This window comes from Hyla sarda, chromosome 4 (assembly GCF_029499605.1).
Source record: "Hyla sarda isolate aHylSar1 chromosome 4, aHylSar1.hap1, whole genome shotgun sequence".
In the NCBI taxonomy this organism is placed as follows: domain Eukaryota; kingdom Metazoa; phylum Chordata; class Amphibia; order Anura; family Hylidae; genus Hyla; species Hyla sarda.
The window spans coordinates 167,930,216-167,949,999 of NC_079192.1; the positions used below are offsets into that span (position 1 = coordinate 167,930,216).

Genomic DNA, 19,784 nt, shown 5'->3' on the forward strand with positions numbered 1-19,784 from the left:
GGATCTTGCCACAAGAGGGCATAAAAGTTTCCAACCTCGCTTCCCCCCCAAAAAAAACTATCAGAGGCTACTTTTTGGCAGTGTACCTCTTGGTGATAGATTGTTGACTGCTAGACATGCCACTATGACACACTACAAGACCTTTAGCCCAGTTGACAGACTGAGAGGGGGCACTTCGTTGGACAGAGAAATAGGATGGTTGTTCAGATGAATTTCTCACCAAGCTGTTAGGAGGCGTTTAGAGCAGTGGTTACAGGTTCTGGACGGGCAAGACAGATCACCATTGGAGAGGATCATAAAGGTTTTGTTCACATGTCAGAATGGCCGTGACGGATTCCGCACTGGAATCTGATACAGAGATTCCGCTGCAGCAGAGTCTTGTTGAATTCAACAGGATTCTGCTGCGCTGTGCACATGGCGAAATTTCCATGCCAGATGTTTCTACCATTCAGACACAGGTGGCACCTTCATTACACACTGCTGTCTCAGCCCGGACCATTGCCAGGTGCTTAGCAGAAGAATATTTTGTGTCACCGCACCCATTATGTGTCCTACCATTGACTGCTAGTCACTGTCCCCTTTATTTGCAGTGGTGTAGTGAATGAGACACGCGGACTGCTATGGACTCAGATTGTCTTAAGCGACAAATTCAGGTTCTGTATAGGATCTGACAACAGTCCGGTTTAACGTATGGAGCCCTCAATTCCAACAACTCTTTCTTGGCGTAATGTTTGTTTGTCAATGAATGTAGTTTCACCTTGGGGTTGTAAACTATTCCTAACAAAGAAGGGGAATGTACAGTTCAGTATGTTACAAGAGAAGAAACATGAAGGATTAAAAAGTTCTAGTTGTTTCTTAACTGTGCTGTCAAACATAAATTTTACAGACAGAATTTTTGCTGTAGCACCGCCACCCCCATCTACTGTTTCTACTCTATTCTGCTTAGAAGTTTACCTGCGTACATTTGCAGATAAAGAGCATCCAATATAAACATGCCCAGCATAACACAAGTATAATAATATGGACACACATTTGAATCTGTATTACAGCTGCAAGTCTCAGCCCGGCTGAAGAGCCGATGACCCAAACTGACATATCTGTGCCAGCGTTAGGTAAAACTTGTAGAGACACAGTAGACAAAGCGAGACAAAGATGTGGGCACAATCTGAGGGCTGTGCCAACATGTGTTTTTCTGCTAATCAATGCAATATGTATTAAATCTTTTGTCTAATGGCCATGCAGTTTTAAAGGTAAAACTGCTGTGGACACTGTCAATCGGAAAACCTCACCTATATGTGGTATATGTTTGGCCATGCTCTGACCGCTATGCCTGCCTATATGCTAAAACCCATTACAGTGATCCCTCAACTTACTATGGCCTCAACATACAATAGTTTCAACATACAATGGTCTTTTCTGGACCATTGTAAGTTGAACCCAGACTCAACATACAATGACAATCTGGATAAAGACAGTCCAGATCTGTGAAACTTGTCAATGGCCGAGAGAACTGATCAATGAGAGTGGGCAATTTACTGGTAAAACACCTGTATTACTGAAGCGTATGCACTGACCGGTGTCTGGTAGCGCCCCCAACAGTACAGGGAGGTATTATATGTTCTGTGCACTTTACCTGTACCAGGGTTAGCTGCTCCTTTGGACACCAGGTGAGGGCGACTCCATGTTACTTTTTAAGGACATTGCGTGTACTGTACAGGACCCTGAAGAAGCTCCTGTCCTCTACATAGTGTTTCCTAAGCAGGGTGTCCCCAGCTGTTGCAAAACTACAACTTCCAGCATACCCGGACAGCCTTTGGCTGACATAGACAGTGATTTACAGCTCCCAGCAGATCTTTCTTACTTTTATATGTAAGGACTTGCTTTATATATATATATATATATATATATATATATATATATATATATATATATATATAAGTCATCTACTTATTTTTCTTTAGTCCTCACTTTTTCCTATTTTTGGATGACATTTTGGGGCTTTAGAACCAATTCCCAGGTTTCCATTGAGTTCTGGTCTCAACATGCAATGGTTTCAACATACAATGGTCGTCCTGGAACCAATTAATATTGTAACTTGAGGGACCACTGTAATGTAAAAGTTAGCTGCCTTGCCATCTCCAGTCACAACTTGTGTTACCCCCATTGACAGTAATGGGAGTTTGCAAAGGGTGCAACTTTGGGAGCTACGATTGTTACGTACCACTGCACAATTCCCATTAATGACTATTTCTATGTCGACTGTTTTGGCACCATCTCCCCCAAGGCACAAACAGGCTGGAGATAGCCAAGTGGCCATCTTATCCATTTAATCAAAAGCCCCTTTATTTATCAATAGTATAAGGAAGTTTATACAAGCAATATAATTCTTGTTAGGGTATATTTCATGTGGCACATAGTCCACTATGCAGCGGGAAATACACAGCATATTCTCTCACAAGCAGACACATAGGGGGAGATTTATCAAAACCTGTCGAGAGGAAAAGTTGCCCAGTTGCCCATAGCAACCAATCAGATCGCTTCTTTCATTTCACAGAGGCCTTGTTAAAAATGAAAGAAGTGATCTGTTTGGTTGCTATGGGCAACTCAACTTTTCCTCTGCACAGGTTTTGATAAATCTCCCCCATAGGGCTAGCCAGCAGCAGACCTGTGTGTGCAGTGAGGTTTGGAAGTGGGCCCAGAGCACCAACGTGACTGTGACGCAGGGGACCACGTCCACACCTTACTGCACACTGGGTAGCCCTGTCGTCAGGTATCCGTGTGTTTGCTCAGAGAGAATATATAGCATATTTCCCACTGTGCAGTGGATTTTACTCAGTGTGAAAAACGCTGCGTATATGCTGTGTGTGACCCTACCCTTACCACGAATTACAGTGGTTTAGCTAATCAAAACGTGCACAATTCACAGGTAAACCACACGTTGTTGTGCAGTAAGCCAGTAACCCCCTGCCATAATCTGCTTCATCGTATTATACACCAAGGTTCACCCCTAGGATTCCTGATAACAGACAAAATCTATGTTCTAATTACATGTTACAGTTGCCTGTGTTCCTAACACTTTGCGTGCCATACAACACTATGCTGCTGGCATGCTCACACTAAAACAGGAAGGTAACTTCCAGGAACTGGCAAGTAAGAGTATTTAACTATTTTACTTTTGCCAAGGTGAATCAGTCCTTCGCACACAACCTAATGGAGGGCAGAAAGGGTGAAGGAGAAAGTCCTGTCACGCAAGGAGGATGAATCTAAAGCTAATGTTTAGACTTTTAATTACTGGATGACATAAGTGCGAGTGAAGAAGGAACGCCTCCTGTCTCACACACACGCAAGGCCATTCTAGTGAAACCACAGCAGAAGTAATAAGGGATGTAATATAATCTTTACAGTGGGGTAGAGAGCGGGGGCACACGCTCCTCAGGGAGATCAGAAGGCTGGAAGGTGAAGTTAAACATAAAATATGAAGTAAAAATAGGGGGAGCTGGGCAAAGCAATATATGTTCATCTAAACAAGCTGAACCTCAGGCACAATGGGGCATGCTGTGGATAGGAAGCTGGGGGGAGGCTTAGCTGCTCAGGAAGCCAAGCAATTAAAGAGGCCCAGAAAGGAGGAGGGAGGGGGGCTGTTTGAAAAGTTTTACTATGAGATTTTACAGCTGGTAGTGAAGCTAGGCAGATACTGACTGAGCAGCACTCTTAACACGCAACACATGCAAGGCAATCATTCACACTGTGGGAAGGGGCAAGGGTCACATGTAATACATACAATACGCCAGTAACCCATTTCTGTCTGCAACAATCACATTGATTTAGAAATGTTATGAGGCCAGAGCATAGTTCTATATTAGGGACCGTATCCTACACCTTTGTTTACATCCAATGTTATACTGCATTTTTTATCTAAAAAATTACATGAGAAAATAACTGAAATAATATGAAATCAGTCCAAAGTGCAATCTGGGGACCCCATATAAGACAGTGTACACAGTAAGGTAAGGTATATCTGAGATTATTTCCACTGCAGAATTTTAACCCCTTGAGGACCGGGCCATTTTTCATAGCATAGCATTTTTTCAGTGTTATCGGTGCTCTACTGCTCCAGCCTGCCATGGCTGGCTGTAGCATCAGATCATCGATCAGACGATGATGAGGCAGGTAAGGGCCCTCCTGCCATCCTCTCAGCTGATCGCGACACCTCTGTTTCACCGCAGTAGTCCCGATCAGCACCTATGAGCAGCTGGGAAGTGTTTAACATTTTAGACGTCACAATCAACTTTGATTGCGGTGTCTAAGGGGTTAATGTCAGGCATCACCGTGATGTCCGGCGATAGCCGCCAGGACCACCCCACTATGACCCGCGCACAGCTCCTCAGTGCGCGTCATAGAACGGGAGCGGTACAAGGACGTACAGGTACACCCTTCGACCTCAAGAGGTTAAAGAAGAAAATAAAAAAGGCAACTTCAATAATTACTATTATTTATGTTGTCCAGAAGTTTACAAAAAAAAAAAAGCTGATTAAAAAAACTGTGTCACACCTGTCCTCAGGTTCTGTGAGGTATTGCACCTAAGTTCCTTTAGGGTACGTTCACACGGGCGAATTACCTGCGGAATTTCTGCAGCATATTTGTTGTGGGAAAATCCGCTGCAGATTTTGCTATTATTGACATCAATGGGTCCGAAGTAAAATCTGCAAATCATCCTCTATTGCAGATTTTCTGCAGACCCATTGAAGTCAATGGTGGCAAATAAGCTGCGGAAATTCCGCAGGTAATCCGCCCTTGTGAACGTACCCATATGGTGCGTTTACACATGCATATTTTCTGAAAATCTGCTGCAGATCTGCAACAAAATATGCACGTGTGAACGAACCCTTTAAGTGAATGGAGCCAAACTGTAATACCACATACAACCTGATGACAGGTGTTGTGTTGTTTTTAGAAGAAATTGGCTCCGTTTATCTATTCCTGGATAATGCCTTTAAGTTTTTTGGGTAGTGGCACATTTGTCAATAGCTAAAACTAGGCTCAGATTTACTTTGGAAACAGGTATAGAGAAAAGTGCCAAGTCTATCTCAGCAATGGCACCTTACTTGATAAATTGCGCCATTAGATGACTGACAAGGGTGGCTGTCATTCAATTACATTTTCTTCACACCTAAAGGAGCGTGCATCATAGCGGGAAGGCTAATGCCCGCTATTGACCCCTTAGATGCCGCATGGCTGCTATTTTTTTTTGTTTTCCTGTAGATTTTGTGGTCAAATGATTGATGTCATTTTGGAGTAAAATTGGTGGCACAAAAAACAAGCCCTCGAATAGGTCTGTAGGTGGAAAATTGAAAGCGTTATGAAAAAGTCCTTAACCCCTTAAGGACCGGGGGTTTTTCCGTTTTTGCATTTTCGTTTTTTGCTCCTTGCCTTTAAAAAATCATAACTCTTTCAATTTTGCACCTAAAAATCCATATGATGGCTTATTTTTTGCACCACCAATTCTACTTTGTAATGACGTCAGTCATTGTGCCCAAAAATCTACGGTGAAACGGGAAAAAAAATCATTGTGAGACAAAATAGAAAAAAAAAACGCCATTTTGTAACTTTTGGGGGCTTCCGTTTCTACGTAGTACATTTTTCGGTAAAAATGACACCTTACCTTTATTCTGTAGGTCCATATGATTAAAATGATACCCTACTTATACAGGTTTGAATTTGTCGCACTTCTGGAAAAAATCATAACTTCATGCAGAAAAATTTATACGTTTAAAATTGTCATCTTCTGACCCCTATAACTTTTTTATTTTTCCGTGTATGGGGCGGTATGAGGGCTCATTTTTTGCGCCGTGATCTGAAGTTTTTAACGGTATCATTTTTGCATTGATAGGACTTATTGATCGCTTTTTATTCATTTTTTCATGATATAAAAAGTGACCAAAAATGCACTATTTTGGACTTTGGAATTTTTTTGCGCGCACGCCATTGACCGAGCGGTTTAATTAACGATATATTTTTATAATTCGGACATTTCCGCACGCGGCGATACCATTTATGTTTATTTTTATTTTTATTTACACTGTGTTTTTTCTTTTATGGGAAAAGGGGGGTGATTCAAACTTTTAATAGGGAAGGGGTTAAATGATGTTTATTCACTTTTTTTTTGCACTTTTTTTTTGCAGTGTTATAGGTCCCATAGGGACCTATAACACTGCACACACTGATCTTTTACATTGATCACTGGTTTCTCATAAGAAACCAGTGATCGATGATTCTGCCGCATGACTGCTCATGCCTGGATCTCAGGCACTGAGCAGTCATTCGGCGATCGGACAGCGAGGAGGCAGGTAGGGGCCCTCCCGCTGTCCTGTCAGCTGTTCGGGATGCCGCGATTTCACCGCGGCTATCCCGAACAGCCCACTGAGCTAGCCGGCATGCTTTCGGTTTCACTTTAGACGCGGCGTTCAACTTTGAACGCCGCGTCTAAAGGGTTAATAGCGCGCGGCACAGCGATCAATGCCGCGCGCTATTAGCCACGGGTCCCGGCCGTTGTTAGAGGCCGGGCCCGAACCGCTATGACGCGGGGCCACGCCGTGGCCCCGCGTTATAGATAGGGAGTGGACACATGACGTTCCAGTACGTCATGTGTCCTTAAGGGGTTAAGGGGTTAAAATGTCCCAAAATTTACAAATTTTTGTCTACCAACATTCATTCTCATATTAACAAATCACTGAGAAAATGAGATGATCAATGAAACTGGTAGTACCAAATATAAAAAGTATCACTGATGGAGAAAAGGTCCTACATAAAATTTAACTTTAGGTAGGTATTTATTTTAAAAAAAATTCTAAATCAGATCTGTGGCAATACAAAAACAACATATCACTACACTTGGTAAAGTGCAAATCGCAAAAACACAAAATGGGGGAATCATCTGTGATTATATTTAAACTAGAAACATAAAGGCGGCGCAAAAGCCAAACACAAGTGGCTGATACTGTCCCCTATACGTCAAGAAAGATGCCCACACCAACAAAATCCAGTCAAACACAGTACCATACACGCAATGTGTCTCTCTCACCCCAGACATACATAGGGTTGATCAGGGGATTGGACAGAAAAGGGTATGAGTAGCAAGTGAAATATTTTGTTGGTTTTTGAATAACCATGGATCTGATTTCTAAATATTTTTAATACATACCTAATAAAAGTAAAATTCTATGTAGGACCTCTTCTCAGTCAGTGATACTCTTCATTCTCATATTAGGTTGATGCAAACGGGACCAACATAACAGACTACCTTTTCTTACCCGTGCAAAATTCCTTGCCACCAGGCTGTGGTACTATAATTCTCCTATATACAATTGGCTCTGATTCAAGTATGTTTTCATCATGTCTGTATGTTGGGGCTCTGTCACTAGGGGTCCCACGAGACTTTGGCACACTACCAGTGCCTCCTCCACTCTTCCTCTCATGAGTATCTATCTCTTCAAAGACAGCTGCTTTGTCAAAAAGAGCAAGATTCCCTTCGAAATCAAAATCTGTATCAGGAATTTCTTCTAAGTCCTCTCCAAAGCATTCATCATCTCGGGCCTTCATCTGCCCATTCTTGGGGCCACTCTTCTTAGGGGTCACTTGGTTAGGATATCGACTGCTTGATGACCCTAAGGAAGAAAAATATTATGAATATAACATTTATATAACCCACATTGCTTATGTTAATTAAAATGCCTTGCAATGATGGATTTATGTTATATTATACACATAAAATTCTCAATTGGGAGTATATTTGCACATCAGAATGCTTGTGTGACATTTCCGTGCTTTCTTGCTATTAGAACATTATGTACTTGAGAGATTTACTTGCAAAGATTGATTTTACATATTGTAATAATTTCACGCTGCCTTTTAAACAAATTTTCTATACACAGATCTGTCTTTAAAGCAGAGCAAATAGACACTAGCTGGTGTCCTCAAGGGACCTATGGTAAGTAAGGTAATATGCTGAGTCATACTATGTACAATAAAACAATGAAAAACCAAAAAATGACACAAACTTTACACGAAAAGGACTTTAAAACTTGGTGTTACACAAGATATTTCAAGTTGTCATGATAAGGGCCTTAAATAGTGGCTGGAAGCATGTGACTGAAACATGCACTAGGTGCAAATTTCAAACAGACCATCAATGGCTGTAAGATTCTGTAGGTAATGCGCTAATGGCTGCACAAAAGCATGCAGCCAACTAAAATCTATTAGAAAACCACATTTATTGCATGTCTGTTAGGTTTTCATCTACAAGCAGCCAGCCACTTCATGTGGCCACATCCTAATGTAGCAGAATTATTAATACAGACTTAAATTAAGCTATAAAAACTAAGCAACAGGGAGAAGCTGCAGGTATGCTGCAAGGACCCGCCTGTTGTGCCGCAACAGTCTGGCAAGGATGGTGACGTGACGTGCTAGGATCTCTGAGGTGTATCACCGCCACAGGGGTCCTAGCACATCCTAGCTCTGAAGTCACAGAAAGAAGCTGGAGAAGACGTCAATTACTATGGGGGAACTGTTGTTGGGGGGGGGGGGGGGGAGGTTGTGGGAGAAAAGAGTCTTTCAGGGGGCAAGTTAACTACAGGGGGGCTATTTACAGTGGAAAAGCTACCTACAGGGGGGGAGGCAAGCTAACTATTGGGGGGTCCTACATCCAGGGGGGATACTACTTACAGGTGGGTCCTACCTACATGGTGCAATCTATTAATCAATCTGGCACATTTCACATGTACACAAGGTCATGTAGCCATGACTCGTTTTCTTGGACACTTTTCAAAACTGTCTAGTGAGGTACTCAATACATAACGGAGGAGACTTATTAAAACCTGTGCAGAGGAAAAGTTTGCCAGTTGCATTTTCTGCAATTTTCTGAAGTAGTTAACCCTTAACACAGTTAAGTAGTTAACACAGCCATTTTTCATGTTTGCGTGTTCGTTTTTTCCTCCTTGACTTTTAATAGCCATGACTTTTTCCCCTACAGTGCTGTATGAGGGCTTGTTTTAAGTGTAACCAATTAAAAACTGAAAATTTGTATGCTTAAAATTGTCCTCATCTGACCCCTTTAACACTTATTTTTCCTATACAAGGCTCATTTTTTACACCGTGATCTTAAGTTTTTATCAGTACCATTTTTATTTAGGACTTTTTGATCACTTTTTATAAAAAAAATTCTGGACTTTTGAATTTTTTTACATTTACGCCATTGATACTGTACGGTTTAATTAACATTATATTTTAACAGTTTGGAAATTTCCGCATACGGCAATACCAAATATGTTTATTTGTTTTTGTATTTTCTTATCTAAAAAAATGGAAATAGGGGTGATTTAAACTTTTATTAGGGGAGTGGCTTATTTACATTTATAATTTTTTTCACCATTTTCTAGTCCCCCATGGGAAAACAATACCTGCAATCTTTAGACTGCAAACACCAAGCAATGCTGTGCTATAGGGGTTGTCCCACTTTGTCTCTTCTGGCCAGCTCCTGCCGTTTTTGCAGTGGCTAGAGGTTGGGAGTTATGTAAAGAGTGCAGCTTGCAGGCTACACCATTTGTCCAACTTCCATTAGAGGCAATGTGAGTTGCACAACTTGCATAACTTCTCTACCACTGACCTTTCAGCTTTTTTGATCACCTATGGCCACTGCAAACAGGAAGGAGCTGGCAAGAGCAGAGGTTACACAACCCTTTTAATGCCAGACATCGATGAGTTTACCGTTGCCTGGCACTATCTGTACGTCCCGGCTGATAGCAGTAAGGTCTTATTTTGTATGAAGCGCACTTTATACACCATGATCATGACCAGGCGTTAAAAGGTTAAACACCACTTGTATGTTTACATTACGTTCACTGATTATAAAAAGAAAGGTTACTATGCATGCTCCTCTCAACATTAGATCTAGGAATCCCCCCCCCCCCCCCCCCAAGAAGGGAGGTTAAAGTCAAAAGAGCCATTTTTGTAGTGGTAGCTGATTTATCAAATGAGACAACTTGAAATTGTAACTTGTAATCCAAAGGTGCACATTCTTGGCAAAGCTATTTCGCCATTTATGAAGAATGTGCGCCATTTTGATAAATTTGGGGGAAGTAAACATGATGTACAAACAGGAAATTAATTCAGCCCTTTACTTTAAGTTTGGGATACAACTGTTAATGAGGCAGGTTACAGTATCAATCAATGGAGACATACAGATATTAAAGAATATACCCAGCTAACAAAAGTGTACAGTGTAAAGAAACAAAAATATTTTCTATTTGTGATATAATAAATACTAGAAAAACACAAAAGAAGATTCTAGTTACTGTTGAAGGAAAGAAAACATGTCTATGGTGCCTTGCGTGATGTACGGTTATATTTATGTAATATAGCATGCAACAATTTCTTCCCGTCTCTTCACTTCAAGGTAAAGAATTTCATATATAGAGAAAAAGTACAGCAGTGTCCTAGTTTTGAGTGACAGCGTACGTGCCTGTGGCTTACAACCTGTTCACATCTCGTGCTGAGGAAGGAATTCCCACCTCCTGGGGGATGAACTGCAGCACTGTATCTCCGTGACAGTATGAGTGAGCTGAGAGGCAGCGCACGCATTGAGACATGAACTCTGTGTCCCCCAGCCCAGGCAATGTTTAATCTAATTGTGAATGTGTAGAGCTTATTAAGCAGCACTCTCTTTTTTGGCAGAAATAGGTCTTCAATGAATCCCTGAAGAAAAAGAGAAAATAAACATTGCCCCCACTCCTGCAGGAAGGGTGCGTGCAAGGATTTGCTCATTTTCAGTGGTGGGAAACCATCTGAAATCCTGAAATGCCCTGGAAATCACTTGTCTAGAAAGAGATGGACTTTAAAAACAGAACAGCAGAATCACTTCGTGCAGATCTTACATTAAACTTAAATGGGGACTTTTTTATTAACAAAGTTAAATTGACTGACTCAGGACTTTAAAACCATTATTAAGTTTGAAAGCTCATATATAATGGAATGTAATGCTTTAGAAGCAAAGACAAAACAATGTTGGAGAAAGAACAGCTTTTGGTATAGATGTATAAGGGAGGTAAAATAAGGTCATTTGCTTAAAAAGTCCAAAATGTCAAGGCTCTGTTCCCATCATGTCTTTTACTTATTTTTTCTCATCTTAAAAAAAAAAAGATGCAAAACCACACCCAACCTGCAGACAAATGTGATGCAGTTTTTAGAAGAAATCAGCTATCTTTTTCTGATGCTGGATAACCCCTTTAAGTCCCAGCCTGACTGTGGGTCTAATGACTGAACTAACAGCATCATAGATCACTAGTTAGTAGACCCAATGTTAGACTGGGATGTGCGTACATAATGCCGAGGCTAAAATGAAGCTCCATAAGACCTAAAAGGGGTTGCTCGGCTGGGACCACAAACAGTCACGAGAATAAAAGTCCCTTGTCCTTCAGGGTAAATGGAGCCGCAGCATGCATGCTCAGCCTTTCATTCTCTATGAGACTTTCAGTAGATAGGTGGTAACTTTTAATCTTGGGATGGTTTCATAAGTGAAAGTGTTCTGCCATGCTTTTACCTTATAAGCCACAAGCAAGACCAGACAAAAAAGAACCCCAGAATTTTTTCTAGAAAATAAAGTATTTCTCACAGAAAAGAATTTCAGTAACACGTTTTGCTATACACATGTTTATTCCCTTTGTGTGTATTGGAACTAAACCAAAAAAAGGGAGGAAAAAAAGCTAATTGGACATAATGTCACATCAAACTCCAAAAATGGGCTGGACAAAATTATTGGTACCCTTTCAAAATTGTGGATAAATAAATTGTTTCAAGAATGTGATGCTCCTTTAGGCAAGTAACAGGTGTGTGTAATATAAAAATCACTCCTGAAAGCAGATAAAAAGGAGAGAAGTTCACTTAGTCTTTGCATTGTGTGTCTGTGTGTGCCACACTGAGCTTGGACAACAGATTGAGGACCAAAATTGTGGAAAAATATCAACAAATCTCAAGATTACAAGTTCATCTCCAGAGATCTAGATTAGTCTTTGTCCACCATGCACAACATTATCAAGAAGTTTGCCACCCATGGAACTGTAGCTAATCTCCCTGGGCATGGACGGAAGAGAAAAATTGATGAAAGATGTCAACACAGGATAGTCCGGATGGTGGATAAGCAGCCCCAAACAAGTTCCAAAGATATTCAAGCTGTCCTGCAGGCTCAAGGAGTATCAGTGTCAGCGTGAACTATCCATTGACATTTAAATGAAATTAAGCGCTATGGCAGGAGACCAAGGAGGACCCCACTGCTGACACAGAGACATAAAAAAGCAAGACTACATTTTGCCAAAACGAACTTGAGTAAGCCAAAATCCTTCTGGGAAAACATCTTGTGGACAGATGAGACCAAGATAGAGCTTTTTGGTAAAGCACATCATTCTACTGTTTACCAAAAATGGAATGAGGCCTACAAAGAAAAGAACACAGTACCTACAGTGAAATATGATGGAGGATCAATGATGTTTTGGGGTTGTTTTGCTGCCTCTGGCACTGGGTGGAATCACAGGGGGTTACACACTTAAAATATAACTTTTATTCAGACACGTGCTAAAAACGTAGGCCCCACAACAATAAGCCAGTTAGATAATTGGACACCAAATATATAATGAGCAATACAGACCGCATGAAGCAGAGTGCGTCTGTATTGAGGGATAGGGTAGGGAGAGCAGGGTCAAAAAAATTGTGACAGTCACCCTAGAATTCCCTGTCGGGGAGATGTGGTGAAGTCTACCCCTGCTCCCACAGGGACTGTCGGAGCACTCGCCCTAGAAAGGGCGACCCCTGTCCCGATCTATCACTTTGAATACGCCCTAGAATTCCCTGTCAATAATAACCAAGTCCTTGCTCTGGTACACCCGACGTGTTTCTACCACATCGGTGGGTTCTTCAGCGGTTAATATACAGTACAGCAGGCAATATACAGCAGGCAATATACAGTACAAGGATAACTAGAATAAATATTACCAAAAAATAAACTAATTACAAATACAAAAAGTTGTAAATAATAGGGTGAGAAAAGAAGAAACTGTGAGCGCACATGTAGCTTGAGCACCTATGCATTTTGTGCAATATTGGTGCCACGACTTAAGCTCTATTAGCCCGGTGGCAATGTTGCCATAAGGTGGCTACTCATGGTTACCAAGGCTGCCGCAGTGGCGGTATCCCTAGGTGCACTACTACAGTGGTGGGCAGTGCATTCAGCCGATCGGTGTCCTGGCTTGGGTGCCTTGAATGTGTGCAAGGCATCATGAAATCTGAGGATTACCAACAAATTTTGGGTAGCACTGTACAGCTCCCTACCTCCTCCTACCTGAGCAGTGTACGCATTTATGTTTAGGGACGGCCACACACAAAACATTCCCAGAATGATGAATTAGAGCATAGGGTTTGGGGCAGGCACTATTTTTACTTTTGGCTGTGCTCTGGGTCCTCATTCTGGGAACATAATTGGCAAATCAGTAGGAAAACTGCAATTTCCATTTTCCCCAAACTACATCCATTCCAGGAAAATAAATGTAGAAAACACCCGTGCGTTCAAAATGTCCACTTCACCCCTATACACATTACTCAGGGTGGGTACTGTCTGTAATGGGGGTCACATGTGGGCGTTTCTTTTTTTATTTTCCTCTGAATGTATGTAACCGTCAGCTACTGATATGTCATAGGCCTCAAATGCGAACATAGCTCTATGACTCTTGTGCCCTGTGGTGCGTCTGCACAGCAGATTACGTCCACAAATGGGGTATTTCCAAACGCAGAAGCAACGGAGTTACAAATTTTGGGGAGCATTTTCTCCTATTACCCCTTGTGCAAATGAAAAATTTGGGGTAACACCGGCATTTTTGTGGAAAAAAAAACAACAACAAATGTATTCATTTTTATGCCCCAGTGTTCCAGACACCTGTGAGATGTAAATACTCACTGTACCCCTTGTTACGTTCCTTGAGTGGTGTAGTTTCCAAAAGGATGGCACATGTGTGGGGTCCCGCTATTCTGGCACCATAGGAGCTTTGTAAACGCACATGGCCCCTGACTTTAATTCCAGCAAAATTCTCTCTCCAAAAGCCCAATGCCGCTCCTTCTCTTCTGAGCCATGCTGTGCACCTGCAGAGCCATTTATGTCCAAAAATGAGGTATGTCCATACTCAGAAGAAATGGGGTTATAAATTTGGGGGGGGGGGGCATTTTCTCCTATTACCCCTTGTGAAAAAAAAAATTTGGAAAATTCCAGCATTTTAGTGGAAAACATTTTTTTTTTTTCATTTTCACATCCCACTTTAACGAAAAATTTGTCAAACACCGGTGTTAAGGCTAACTATACCCCTTGTAGTTTCCAAAAGAGTGTGCCATGTGGAAGGCTTTTTGCTGTTCTGGCACCATAGGGCCTTCCTAAATGCGACATGCCCCCCAAAAACCATTTCAGCAAAATTCACTCTCCAAAATCCCATTGTCGTTCCTTCCCTTCTGAGCCCTCTAGTGCACCCACAGAGCACTTTACATACACATATGGGAAACTTGCTTACTCGAAAGAAATTGGGTTACACATTTTGGGGGGCTTTTTCTCCTTTTACCCCTTGTAAACATGAAAAATATGGGGCTACAAAAAACATGTTAGTGTAAAAAAAATTGAGATTTTGCATTTTCTCCTCCACTTTGCTGCTATTCCTGTGAAACACCTAAGGCTAGGTTCACACTGTGGAATTTCTGGGCAGAATTTCTGCCGGAAATTGAGCCGACGGGACTAGGACCAAGCGGACTACATTGCCATCCCCATAGATGGCAATGCATTTCTGAACAGATCTCCCAAAAGATCCACCCAGAAATGCATTGCAGTCTATGGGGCAGCAATGCAGTCTGCTTGGTCCTAGCACTGCCTGTTCGATCTCCGGCAGAAATTCTGCCCAGAAATTCTGCAGTGTGAACCTAGCCTCAATGATTAACAAACTTTCTGAAAGTCATTTTGAATACTTTGAGGAGTGCAGTTTTCATAATTGGGTCCATTATGGAGGATTTCGAACCTAAAGACCCTCAAATTCACTTTTAAACTGAACTGTCCCTGAAAAATACTGATTTAGAAATTTTTGTAAAAATTGGAAAATTGCTGCTAAACTTTGAAGCCCTCTAATGTCTTCAAAAATTAAAAAACATGTCAACTTTATGATGCAAAGATAAAGTAGACATATTGTATATGTGAATCAATACATATTTTTTTGGCATGTCCATTTTCTTTACCGGCAGAAAGTTTCAAAGTTCAAAAAATGCTAAATTTTGGAATTTTTCATGAAATTTTGGAATTTTTCACAAAGAAATTATGCAAGTATCGCCAAAAATTTATGACTAACAAAGTAGAATGTGTCACGAGAAAACAATCTCAGAATCAATATGATAAGTAAAAGCATCACAGAGTTATTAATGCAAAAAGTGACAAGTCAGATTTGCAGAAAATACTCTAGTCCTTAAAGGGGTACTCCCGTGGAAAACTTTTTTTTTTCTTTTTTTAAATCAACTGGTGCCAGAACGTTAAACAGATTTGTAAATTACTTCTGTTAAAAAATCTTAATCCTTCCAGTACTTATTAGCTGCTGAATATGACAGAGGAAATGGTTTTGTTTTTGGAACACAGAGCTCTGTGCTGACATCATGACCAGAGTGCTCTCTGCTGACATCTCTGTCCATTTTAAGAACTGTCCAGAGTAGGAGAAAATCCCCATAGCAAACATACGCTGCTCTGGACAGTTCCTAAAATGGACAGAGATGTCAGAGAGCACTGTGGTCATGATGTCAGCAGAGAGTTCTGTGTTCCAAAAAGAAAAACATTTCCTCTGTAGTATATAGATTAAGAATTTTTTTTAATAGAAGTAATTTACAAATCTGTTTAACTTTCTGGCACCAGTTGATTAAAAAAAAAAAAAAAAAAAAAAGGTTTCCATGGGAGTACCCCTTGAAAGGTCAAAATGGGCTTCGTCCTTAAGAGATTAAACACTGAATACATACAAAAGCTGGGTTCTGATTGGATCTCTTCGCAAATCTTATCTATCTTATTCTAGTTTTAGTCAGTTGACCAAAATGTTCATAAATTTAGTCATGGTTTTGGTCATCATAACTTTGTTTTTATTTAGCTTTAGTCACTTAAAGTGTTGTTGACTAAAACTATTATGAAAATTAGTAGTCAGAATTAACACTCTCCTGTGCATGAAGTGCCAGAACTGTAGTTCAATTATTAAGGGTGATTTTAATACACACCCAACAAAAGGCTTTAAAATACTTATTTTAGACAAATTCATCTGTGACGGTAAAAACATTATTTACATGCTAAAATGCCAGTTTGGTATGGCCAAACATGGTATAGCTAAACAACGAAGTATGGATGAAAAAAAAAACACAATGTCACAGGAGGGAGTCTGCCAAGACTCACTGGGTGTGCATGTGTTGCAATCAAGGAGGGATCAGGCCTGACGTCACAGAGAAGAGGCATAGTGGCCCCACCCATGCCCCACTAAAACTTTTTAACTAAATATATAAAGGCACCAAGAGGTTATCTAAAAAGGTATGAAATGTATCCTTACACTAAAATCTATATGACTGGCTATTTTATATGCATAAACCATGTGACAGATGCACTTTAAAGACAAAATTAGATGATGTAGACATTCTTGTTGAAGATCACAATCGAGACCAATACTAAAGTCAATGGCAACAGTACACAATAGGTTGGACATTCTAATAAAAAGGATCTTTAAATATCTTTAAAAATGTTTTACAAAAATTTAAAAAATGTGGTGTAATAATAATAAATCTAAAATGTATATAGTGCTAACATATTACACAGTGCTGTAGAGATTGGTGGTCTGAACAGATCCTCATATTAGGCCATTCTGTAAAACTGTTCAAGGACGGGCAGTCAACCTCAGTTCTGCCTATGAAACATCAGCTGTACAGTCAGCATAACATATGGGAAATCCTTTATTTTTTTCTCTTTAATATAAGTGGTTCTGAGTATCATAAGTGCTCTTCATCAACCCCCAGCATAGCCCAATTGTTGGATCAGGCAAAATTACAAGTAGCGAATCACTTCTAAACATGTGACACCTTAAATATGTGACCAGAAACCACATTTTAAATTGGTATAAATACATGGCATTGTAAAATAGAAATAAATAGAAATAAATAAATAAAGGATGGCAGTCAAGAATCTCCATTTGTCTTCCACTGCAATGAACTGGTGTAACAGTTCAGTATCATTAATAAACATTTATACTACTGGATTTCAAGCATGTACATCTCATAGATCTAAGACAATATACTGTGCAATGACTGCACACACTATAGAAAAGTTCAAGGAGATAAGGGTATTGGAAAATTTACAGGAATGGAAAGAAAAGGTCAGCAAAGAAATTTCCATACTCAGTGCCTGATACCACTAAGAGGGACAAAGTTAAAAGGAAATATATCACCTAGATACTTTTATTATTTTTATGGCTCACAGCCAAGGGAGTATTTTCTTCCTCTAGCGTTCCTATTTTCGGGGTTGTTTACTCAATTTTTAAAAATATTTTTTTTACACCAAGCTTCTCAGAATTAAGAGGAATAGACTGGAGGGGACTCTACTGACTTCTATTAGATGTACAGTAGTAAAGGCTATAGTAAATGTGGCACTCGCAATTTCTTTGCAATCACCTTTATTCCATGCAAATAGTGTACAGACAGAGAAACTAACGTTTCTTGCTCTCTGCGCTTCTTCCAGCTCCTTAACCCCTTAAGGACCAGGCCATTTTACACCTCAGGACCAGAGCGTTTTTTGCACATCTGACCACTGTCACTTTAAACATTAATAACTCTGGAATGCTTTTAGTTATCATTCTGATTCCGAGATTGTTTTTTCGTGACATATTCTACTTTAACATAGCGGTAAAATTTTGTGGTAAATTGCATCCTTTCTTGGTGAAAAATCCCCAAATTTGATGAAAAATTTGAAAAATTTGTATTTTTCTAACTTTGAAGCTCTCTGCTTGTAAGGAAAATGGATATTCCAAATAAAAAAAATTTTGATTCACATATACAATATGTCTACTTTATGTTTGCATCATAAAATTGACGTGTTTTTACTTTTGGAAGACACCAGAGGGCTTCAAAGTTCAGCAGCAATTTTCCAATTTTTCTCAAAATTTTCAAACTCACTATTTTTCAGGGACCAGTTCAGGTTTGAAGTGGATTTGAAGGGTCTTCATATTAGAAATACCCCACAAATGACCCCATTATAAAAACTGCACCCCCCAAAGTATTCAAAATGACATTCAGTCAGCGTTTTAACCCTTTAGGTGTTTCACAGGAATAGCAACAAAGTGAAGGAGAAAATTCACAATCTTCATTTTTTACACTCGCATGTTCTTGTAGACCCAATTTTTTTATTTTTACAAGGAGTAAACGGAGAAAATGTATACTTGTATTTGTAGCCCAATTTCTCTCGAGTAAGCACATACCTCATATGTCTATGTAAATTGTTCGGCGGGCGCAGTAGAGGGCTCAGAAGCGAAGGAGAGACAAGGGGATTTTGGAGAGTACGTTTTTCTGAAATGGTTTTTGGGGGGCATGTTGCATTTAGGAAGCCCCTATGGTGCCAGAACAGCAAAAAACCCTCACATGCCATACCATTTTGGAAACTAGACCCCTTGAGGAACGTAACAAGAAATTAAGTGAGCCTTAATACCCCACAGGTGTTTCACGACTTTTGCATATGTAAAAAAAAAATTTTTTTTTTCACTAAAATGTGTGTTTCCCCCCAAATTTCACATTTTTGCAAGGGTTAATAGCAGAAAATACCCCCCAAAATTTGTAACCCCATCTCTTCTGAGTATGGAAATACCCCATGTGTGGACGTCAAGTGCTCTGCTGGCGCACTACAATGCTCAGAAGAGAAGGAGTGCCGTTGAGCTTTTGGGAAAAAAAAATGTTTGGAATGGAAGTCAGGGGCCATCTGCGTTTACAAAGCCCCCCGTGGTGCCAGAACAGTGGAACCCCCCACATGTGACCCTATTTTGGAAACTACACCCCTCACAGAATTTAATAAGGGGTGCAGTGAGTATTTACACCCCACTGGCGTTTGACAGATCTTTGGAACAGTGGGCTGTGCAAATGAAAAATAAAATTTTTCATTTTCACGGACCACTGTTGCAAAAATCTGTCAAACACCTGTGGGGCGTAAATGCTCACTGTACCCCTTATTACATTACGTGAGGGGTGTAGTTTCCAAAATGGGGTCACATGTGGGTATTTTTTGGGGGGGGTTTATGTCAGAACCGCTGTAAAATCAGCCACCCCTGTGCAAATCACCAATTTAGACCTCAAATGTACATAGTGCGCTCTCACTCCTGAGCCTTGTTGTGCGCCCGCAGAGCATTTTACACCCACATATGGGATATGTCCGTACTCAGGAGAAATTGCGTTACAAATTTTGGGTGTCTTTTTTTTCCTTTTAACGCTTGTGAAAATAAAAAGTAAAGGGCAACACCGGCATGTTAGTGTAATTTTTTTTATTTTTTTACACTAACAAGCTGGTGTAGCCCCAACTTTTCCTTTTCCTAAGGGGTAAAAGGAGAAAAAGCCCCCCAAAATTAGTAGTGCAATTTCTCCCGAGTACAGAAATACCCCATATGTGGCCCTAAACTGTTGCCTTGAAATACGACAGGGCTCCAAAGTGAGAGAGCGCCATG

The 19,784-nt window shown here is 40.4% G+C and overlaps 1 protein-coding gene across 5 annotated transcripts in view; it reads right to left on the reverse strand.

The window, feature by feature from the left end:
- Positions 1-19,784, reverse strand: part of EDC3 (enhancer of mRNA decapping 3) — a 93,758-nt gene that overhangs the window by 32,322 nt on the left and 41,652 nt on the right. For all 5 annotated transcript variants that reach the window (XM_056572675.1, XM_056572672.1, XM_056572673.1 and 2 more), the window contains one exon: positions 7,311-7,664. In XM_056572675.1, the coding sequence (XP_056428650.1) occupies positions 7,311-7,664 (354 nt within the window). The remainder of the gene's footprint in view (positions 1-7,310; positions 7,665-19,784) is intronic.